The 9499-nt window shown below is 37.3% G+C and overlaps 1 protein-coding gene across 1 annotated transcript; it reads right to left on the reverse strand.

Moving 5' to 3' along the window:
- Window positions 1-303: 303 nt before the first annotated feature.
- On the reverse strand, window positions 304-9167 carry rassf9 (Ras association domain family member 9). The gene is made up of 2 exons (XM_079621524.1): window positions 8985-9167; window positions 304-3710 (listed from the first exon to the last, which is right to left on the reverse strand). Exons 1-2 carry the CDS (start codon window positions 9029-9031, stop codon window positions 2441-2443), a joined length of 1317 nt encoding a protein of 438 aa, XP_079477650.1. The 5' UTR covers window positions 9032-9167; the 3' UTR covers window positions 304-2440.
- Window positions 9168-9499: the final 332 nt, after the last annotated feature.

Raw genomic sequence — 9499 nt, forward strand, 5'->3', positions numbered from 1 at the left:
TTTCTATTTGACATTTTAAGCATTTCAGTTGGTTTAACGGAGATAACAACTAAAATTTGCTAGTCATTCACATAAGGACAGGGTTGTGTACAACATGCTCTTATGCACTTAAAATGGTACCCTTTAATACAAGATATCACCGCTTTCAACATGTAATTATGAGATTAAAAATAAAAGAACTGCGTTTTGCTGTCAAGAAGGCAATTCTGTGGTTACCATAATCCTGTTAATATACACCAAACACCCACACAGTTTTTTCTGAACAATGGCAGAAAATAAATACAAATACAGTGACTCAGTCTAAAGGAGATCCTAAAATGAGTTTATTTGTTCTTTGGTACAAGTTCAAAACTCAATGGTTTTGTATGAGAGAAACATTAACATACAAATCACTGACTTAAGTGGAAAAAAAAGCCCCCAACCATTCAGGAAATGTCAAGGCAAACTGACAAGATAATGCGAGTGTTGTTTTTGAAGATTGCAGCATGCAGGTGGCAGGACTATTTTGTCTTAAGATGATCCAATCACTTGTTGAATCAGAAACCACATTGTGTGTTTATGAAGTTGAGTAGGTTCCTTGATCTAGTGAAAGAAAGAAGTGTCTTGTTACATGATGGCCTTGGTCCATCCCTCTTCTCTTATGCCACTTCACTCATGGTTTGTATTTTCAGCCAAATAGCCTGTGAGGATGCCACAGTCCTCATAATTAAAGGTTCGACATGGGGAAGATGCCCTGACACAATCTAAAAGGACTGTTTTCAAGAATTGGCTGCTATAATTGTTAGTGCTGGAACTACCACAGCAGTAGCGAGAGATAAAAGTCAGTAATTGCCATTTTCGCACAGGAAATTACGGCCGCGACAAAGTCCTGGCAGCCCTTTGGTTCCTCCTGAACTGACAGAAGAGGTAAACAAGTCACGACACTGGCAGTGAAGACATTAAAGTGCCTTAGGACTTTGTATTGGCAACACCCTACACGGGGTGCTGTGTGGGATCAGAGCCAATGAGGGGGAATTTGGTTATTATCTCAGTGCGAAGCCAGCACTCAGAAGGATCCAATGAAGCAAGTCTTCATTAACACCCCCTGAATACCAAGGTCTGCTGCATAATGCAACTGTTTAAAACCCATTTGTTTTGCATTACAAAATGGAGCCTTCTTTAAAATCCCATTTGTTATGAGTCACGCTGAATGACAGCAGCGTAACACGTTGTTACCCTTCAGGAACTTGGCATTAAAGACCCTGCATTAATTCAATAAAGCAATGAGACCGCAGTCTAATAGTACTGCTAAGTCTCTGCTGTTTGCGGGTTTTAAAGAAAGAATGAGGCAATTACTCGAAGCAAAAGGGCTCAAATGTCTTTTTACTGGCACTGACTGAAAAAATGTAGATGGGTTTTCCCATTAGAATTCAAATATTCCTTGTGTTTGTATTAGTGTCAGAATGTATTCTTTCTATGAGTGCTGTTCACTTTAGCTGTGAAGGGAACACGAGTCACAGTGTATTGTGACTATAGTTGATAACACATTTTACATTGCAAAAGCACTGAAGGAAATGTCATCACATCATTTTAGCTATGCTTAAAAGACTCAAAGTTTCAAATGAATTTGAATATTGATCGATTTAGTTTGAAAGAGAAAAACAAATAAATTATGCATACGTGATCACTTTAATCTCTATATTTTGCAATCTGTGCAGTCACCTGTTTATACTGTACATTTAAAAAAGAAACAGGTTAAAAAGTAAAGCTTATCTACAAAGTATATATAAAAGCTTGTTTTAATATAAAACAAGAGTATGTTCTTTCATCAGAGTATCTTTTTCATATAGCTATACACATTTCATTTATATTGCCATTGCTATTTACATTAAAATATTGTAATGCTTTTAATATTCTATTTTTTTCTTTAAAAATGGTATATATATATATTTCAAATTGTGGAAAATATAGGGTAAATAAATATCAGCAGGATTTGACATATAAACAGGATGGGGGTTCATTTTAAATATGAATTACATTTTTTCAGCTTATTGAGAAAGTTCTTCTATATTTTTAATGCAGGCTTTAAGTGCATATGAATACTAATAGCGAGAAAAAACATGAGATGACTAAAAATGTATTCACATCTATATATGGTATAACTTTAACAGCACAGCAAATGTGGGAAAATCTTGTGGGAAAATCGCTCATCCCCGTTCTGTCATCATTTACTTATATTTTTCCAAAATTATATTATATTCTTACTACTGTGGAACACAAAAGGAGATATTTTGAGAAATGTCTCAGTGTTTTTGGTACATATAGTATAAAACTGTTTGGTTACCAGCATCCTTCAAAATATATATTTTTGATGATGACAGATTGTATCTTTAAGCTGTGTGTTTCGTTGTTGGAGTGATTAAGCACATGCTTGTATTAAAAACACAATTAATCATCCGCTTCAAACATCAGTGTCCAGAGGCGGCGACCTGTCCACACAGGGCGACAGTGAGTCCTGACTGTGAGTAGAGCTTATTCCAGTGTCGGAGTCTGTGTCTGTTGCATCTGTAGGGGAGCATGTCTGTCTTACCTTGCCTACTGTCTGCTGAGAGACAGTAGCCCTGATCTGGCTCTTCAGAGATACAGGGCTAGGCTGGTCCAGACAGGCCCCCAGCTCAAGCACACTGAATTGGGCAACTAAATGCTGGTATTCCTGGTTCTGGGACTGTAGGTCTGTTTTGTTCCGCTGCAGTTCCTTCTCGATATCCTGCATTTGGACATGGAGGGAAAGCCCAGCTCTCAAGCTTGCCCCTAGTTCTTTGCGTAAGCTTTCCAGCTCTACGAGATCTGAGGAGGGCAATGAGAGGTCGGGTTCCAGCTCTAGTTCTGGACAAGCAGCTGCTGCTCCCTTTAAATCCTCCAAATTTGTAGTCCAGTTCCTCAGCTCTAAGTCAATATCTTGAGAGAGCTGGTCAATGAGTTCTTGGTGCCTGCAAACATGTAGTTCTAGTTGCTCGATTCCATCACTGGTGTACAGGTACTCCTGAAGCTGGTTGTCAAATTGGGACATGGACAGCGATTGGCCGCCATCACTCTCGGTGATGCTGGAGCGAGGCGTGGGGCTGTTACTCTGTTGTTCCTCGTGTTCAATCTCCAAGTCTAGCTCACGCATCTGGTGAATCTGCTGCCGGATGGTCTGATCCTGGGAGATGATCAACCATACAAGCTTATTGATCTCCTCTGAGCCCTCGGATGTCTCTTCTTTATGGATCTTCTCTAACTTACGGAAGGCCTTCTTCACCATGCGCTTCTGCTTCTCCGTAGACACCGTCTTGGCGTACTGCGCAGGTCCTTGGTCCCATCTCTTGGACCTCGCTCCCCGAGACTTCAAGGCCCTCTTGGCTCCTTTGGATGATGGCACAAAGTCACTGGTCTTCATGAGGACAAACTGTATGAAAGGTCTCTCATCGCCCCAAGCATTCCATAGCCGAAGGATCCGAGTAAGAGGTGGCAGTGCTCTCTCAAAACCCTTCCACCGTTCGAGGATGCAGAAGTCTTTAGGTTCCCCATCTAAGAGCCTCTTACTCTCGGGTATAGCCTTGTGGTCCTCCAATAAAGCCTTAACAACATCTGCACAGGTTGTGTGCTTAGTCACACCACAGACTACTTTTTCTTCATGACACACAAGCACCTGGATTTCCTTCCCTGGTGTCTCCTCTTCAACCTTAGACCTGGTAAAGAGATATAACAAGTGTGTATTATAAAAAAACACAATCGCAAGCGTTAAAATCTTTTATGGCTACTATGGTCATTTTATATAAGGAAGACAATAAACATAAAAGCGATATAATTTAGCATTAGTGAGTTAAATTGTTTTATGCTGATTCCATCAGTAAAATGGGATTTTAGACATTCACCGTGGTAAATCACATGGGTGATTTGAGTGGCTTGTTTCATTATTACACTCAAATGGGGTGAAATACATAAAGCTCACATATGTTTCAAGAGTCATAACTGTTCTTGACACAGCTTCACATCCATAACTCAGATGTTAATTACACACTAAATGGCTGACATTAAAATGAGCAAAAGGCTTCATGACAAATGTATCATGTTATCTGAAATGGTTGTTTCGTAATTTTTCATTCTTTTCACGTCATAATTTTAAATATAGAGACACTGTTTATTTATTAGCTAAAGATAGACAGACAGACAGACAGACAGACAGACAGACAGACAGACACACACACACACACACCATTTTTATTTGTAAAGGGTGACAAAAATGCAAGTAGTATTTTTTTTCTTAATGAAAGACCTCTTAAGACCTCTTATGCAACATAGAATGCAGGTGGTTACTTATTATTTAGAAAACTCTGCTGCTACTCCACACAAAAAGTAAATAGTTGAGCTATTTACATAGCTGACCACCTAATACACTGCTTGACAGAGACAAACTGAAGCAATGCTTAAATACATTGTGTATTGTATAGGGTTAAAGGCTTTTATCTTAGACAGAAAAAGTAGACAAAACTAAATGCAAGATTGGCATATTAATTTAAACTTACTGTATACAATGCTATTCTAAAAGTTAATCCCACATTCGCACCTGTGCTGGTAATTCCATATGACATCATCCCCATTACATCATAATAGAAGTGTGCAACCTAGCATTTACATAACAAGCAAGTAAAAGTATACAGTGGCTTGTTCACACATGTCAGAAAGATTACACTGAAATAGACAATATGCTACAACACAATACAAGCATTAACACTCAGCTGGTTAACAATGTGCTTTCTTGGCTTGCTATACAATTTTGATCTATTTAAAGAGCTTGTTAAATGAATATGAACAAAAAGAAATGTCAGAATAGTCTACACTGGGAATTCAATATTGTTTTCATGAAACGGTCTACTTTATTTAGTCTTTTCCAAAATTGTCATGAGTACAGGATACAAATGAGGGGGAATGGAAGCACCTGTGTTTGTCTTGTGGGAAAATCAATGGTGACCACCAGCATCCTGTTACATACATCCTGCCAACAAGTTCATGTATTGTGAGATAATGGAAAATTATGAATGTCCATTTCATGGATATTGCAAAGAAGCAGTACAACAAACGTACAAACTGTCTGTTGTATTTACAGAAACATTACTATGGATCAGTGAACATCCGGTTAAGTCAGTCCACATTCACAATGCATAAAATAAAAGCTTGTTTTGAAATGTAGATTTGATGTATCTTTTGTACCCTGATAATCACAACACCAGAAACATTGTCAGAACCACTGAAGGTGAAAAGAACAGAACACTCTGCTTCTCAACTCATAGAAGAAGAAGAAAAAAAAACACGTGTTACCACAAGACAGGATCACTGGACTACAGAGAACATGCTGTATCTTTCTACTGACTCAACACAGTGTCTGGACAAGGAACATAATCTCCTTGACAGTCAGTATATCAAGGTTTATTAGGCTGTACAAAATTATGCTTGGGAAATTAAACATCAATTTAATAAAGAAGTGTGGGTCATTCAATGATATATCTCATTAACAAAATGCATTATCTTTATATTAATACATTGTCAAAGTTGTAGATATTGATCAAATAATAAATCCCCATGCGGCAGTTGTAACATTTATGACCGTGTAAGTTAAGAGCAGCTGAGATCATATTAAATGGGTACTGTCTGTCAAATGATTCATTAACAGTTATCTGAGAGGGCAGAGATATTTTAGTGGGCACATATGGGTAAAAGTGAATTTTCACGGTATAATGTTAAGGAAACATGCTATCTAGCACAGTAAAATAGAGGCAAGTATAAATTACAATGTAACCTTGTGCTAGATAGCATGTTTCCTTAACATTATACAGTGGAAATTATTTTACCTCTGAGCCCTGACTTAAAGGATAATTCCGGTATTTAACAGCTTGAGTCTATATTGTAGTTTGTTTTGGATGAACAAGAGTGGTGGACAACATTTTTTTGACAATGGTTCCTCTCTCGAGTTTTTGACTAATAGAATTGGCCATGGAGCCATTTAACATTGGAGTCAATGGGCATGTCCGAAAATGTCATTAAAACAGCCAATAATGTTCGTTTACAAAACTGTTAAACTCACCGAGTGGTTAGTGGTGTTCGTTGATGATTATAAACAATATATCGTTGCAATATATGATTCCAATCCGTTTATTTTGCTATAGTGGAACTATTTTTTCAGACACTTCACAACCGTGTAACTTCTGCTCAATATTTGAATCTGAAGCGTTAGCACACTCCCGACCACTTGATGGCGATAACCGATGTTTATGTCTCGTGGGACACTATCCACTTTTCATAATCCATGTTACAAGTAACAATTAATGAAGGTTTTGTTTGTTTATTTCGCTTACTCTCCCGGAGCACAGTTGCTCTGCTCGCTAGCCTTATGAGAAACGGAAGCGAGCAAAAAGACTACATCGACCAAATGTAAACAGCCCCCTTTCCGTTTCCGGTAGCGCATTTATATTAACGAGCACTCAGTCCTTCAACAGAATTCAATGGGATTTTACAAAATGACGAATAAAACACGACAGAAACTGTATTTCGCAACACTTTTTGTTTCTGGAACATCAACAAACATCACTAATCACTCGGTGAGTTGCACAGTTTTAAAAACTAATGTTAAAGGTTGTTTTAATTACATTTTCGGACATGCCCATTGACTCCAATGTTAAATGGGTCCATGGCCAATTCTTTTATAGTCAAAAACTCGAGAGAGGAACCATTGTCAAAAAAATGTTGTCCACCACTCTTGTTCATCCAAAACAAACTACAATATAGACTCAAGGTGTTAAATACCGGAATTATCCTTTAAAAGCATGAGATTTTTATAAATCAAAAAATATTTTTTCAGAAAGATCTCTTTACCTCATAAGCATAATTGAGACTACAAAACATATTCATTGTATTTCAGGTAGAGCATGTTTGTCTCAGTAGCTAAAGCAACTAACTAGTAACTAGTGACATTATGTACTAAAATAACCACACAATTATGGCAGCTGAGGTCATTTAGTTAAGTGTAATAACCACCTCCAGTTTTAAACTGTCGCTGTAAGAGCATACCTTCACAAAACAAATCATGTCTATTAATTAAACCATGTATAAATCAACTGTTCGAATATCATTCTGTATGGACCACATTAAATAGAGCAGACACAGAGTTAGATTTCCTTTGATTTAGACTTCCCTCTGAACATTTTAGATAATTACAGTTGGCTTATGCTTTAAGGGTGATTTTACAGGAGCATAAAAGTATAATGCCCCTTCAGAGAGTCTCCAGCTTAAACTGTTAAAAAACTAAGGACAACTAAAATGTCTTGCTGTGCAAAAAAAATCCTGCACAAAACATACATTAATAGAGAGAGAGAGAGAGAGAGAGAGAGAGAGAGAGAGAGAGAGAGAGAGAGAGAGAGAGAGAGATCCTCTTTAATCAGCACTACAACAAACTATTGAATAATTAACCATTTAGACTATATGGAAACACCGAGACATCTAAAGTAAATTAGAGCACTTAAAATTAACTGCAACTAAATGGTGTCAATGACAGAAACTTTAAAGTGTAGACATTTATAAAATAATTTCTGTCAGTAATTTATGGGCTCAATTGAAGTTCATCTCACACAAACTAAAATATCTTTTGACGCCACTAGAGTCTAGCACCCCTCGACTATAAGCTACTGAAGATCTTTTAAAGGGATAGTTCACACAAAAATGACAATTATGTCATCATTATTTTACTCACCCTCAAGTTGTTTAAAACCTGTATGAATTCCTTTCTGTTGAACACAAAAGAAGATATTTTAAAGAATGTTGGTAACCAGACAGTTGACCGTAGCCATTGACTTCCAGAATAGGAAAAAATATATATATAGCATAAGTCAAAGGGGCCCATCAACTGTCTGGTTACCAACATTCTTCATAATATCTTCTTTTGTGTTCAACAGAAGAAAGAAACTCATACAGGTTTGAAACAACTTAAGGGTGATGAGAAAATGTTCATTTTTGGGTGAACTATTCCCTTTAAGCAAAAACTCATAACATCGACTAACAAATATCTTCATAACATTTATGATTTGTATGTCTCTACTGACATTATAATGACAATATACTTAAAATGTGTCATCTTGTACTGATCAATACTGACAGCAATTGTGTATGTAGCCTAATTTTGGCTGCTATGGTTACCTTGTTCGTGAGTGTACACATTTAGCAATCTCTTCTAACTTTTGTTTATTGAAATATTGTTTAAATGCTTATATACTTGTAATTACAAAGAAAATATACTTTAAAAGCCTCCCATCCCCTTTCCTTGACCTCCTTTGGGGGGTTAATTTTTGTGTCAAACTCCTTATATTTGTTACAACCAGAATCTTCACTTGTTCAGACAATCGCACCCAAAATTACAAGCTTTTCTCTAAACAAGCAAGTTAAAACAAAAATATTTTGTTGTCATAATTACATAGACTAATTATAGACACAACAAAATAATTAAGTTAAACATAGGCTACTGCAGCAATACTCAACATTACAATATCAAGCCTTTCCAGGTCATTTCATCAAACACTCACGCGCTAATACGCACACCCGTATTCATGCAGGATTTAATATTGAGAAAAAAATGACACATTTGGCGTTACTTAACGCCAGCTACCTGCATCCTAGAGAGGCACCAGAGCCAGCAGAACAACAGCATTAGTGTAACTCGACTCTCTGCGACCATGCGGTGAAACACTTGAGTCAGAGCAAGTGTTGTTACAGTGACGAAGAGTTTACAGTCCATATAACTAGGCTACTATATACGCGTTTCATTGCGAACAGTTCTGGAGGTAAAAAGAACAAATATTTAATTGTTTCTCAAGCTTTCTAACTTTTACGTTGTTTCGACCTAATAAATATATTTAAATGTTCTATTAAAAGGTCTGTGGTGCCATCTCAAATGAAATGGATGGGTTGAATCATACCTGTTCTTCAAACGCGCCTTCAGAAAGTTTTTTCCAAAAGGAGCCATCGTGCGTCAATGTGACCACAGGTCAGAACCAAGGCCTCGTGCAACAGAACGGAGCGCATAAACCTAATCAAGAAAGTACCACTGAAGTGCTGGTCGTGGAAAAAGTTGAACAACTTGCGAGCTTCAAAGTAAGAGAGGAGTTTCAAACAGGGCCGGCCCACTTCACACGGAGGGAGGCGACAAAACTCGCCTTTCGGAGAACTGTGTGGAGCTGATGATTGTGATATAGCATCTCTGTCCTGTACCACTAGATTGATGAACTGGGAGTGTTGCCTTGTTTCAATGTCTGCATTTCTACGCTACACTCTTAAAAATTAAGTTTTTTTTTATTAGCATCGATGGTGCCAAGAAGAACCTTTAACATCCATGGAACATTTCCAAGATTCTTTATAGTGGAAAAGGGCTCTTTATACTATTAAAATGTTCTTTACACTAAAATAACACGTTTCTTTTAAGCAGCACTGTTCA

This window comes from Phoxinus phoxinus, assembly GCF_949152265.1.
Source record: "Phoxinus phoxinus genome assembly, chromosome: 8".
In the NCBI taxonomy this organism is placed as follows: Eukaryota; Metazoa; Chordata; class Actinopteri; order Cypriniformes; family Leuciscidae; genus Phoxinus; species Phoxinus phoxinus.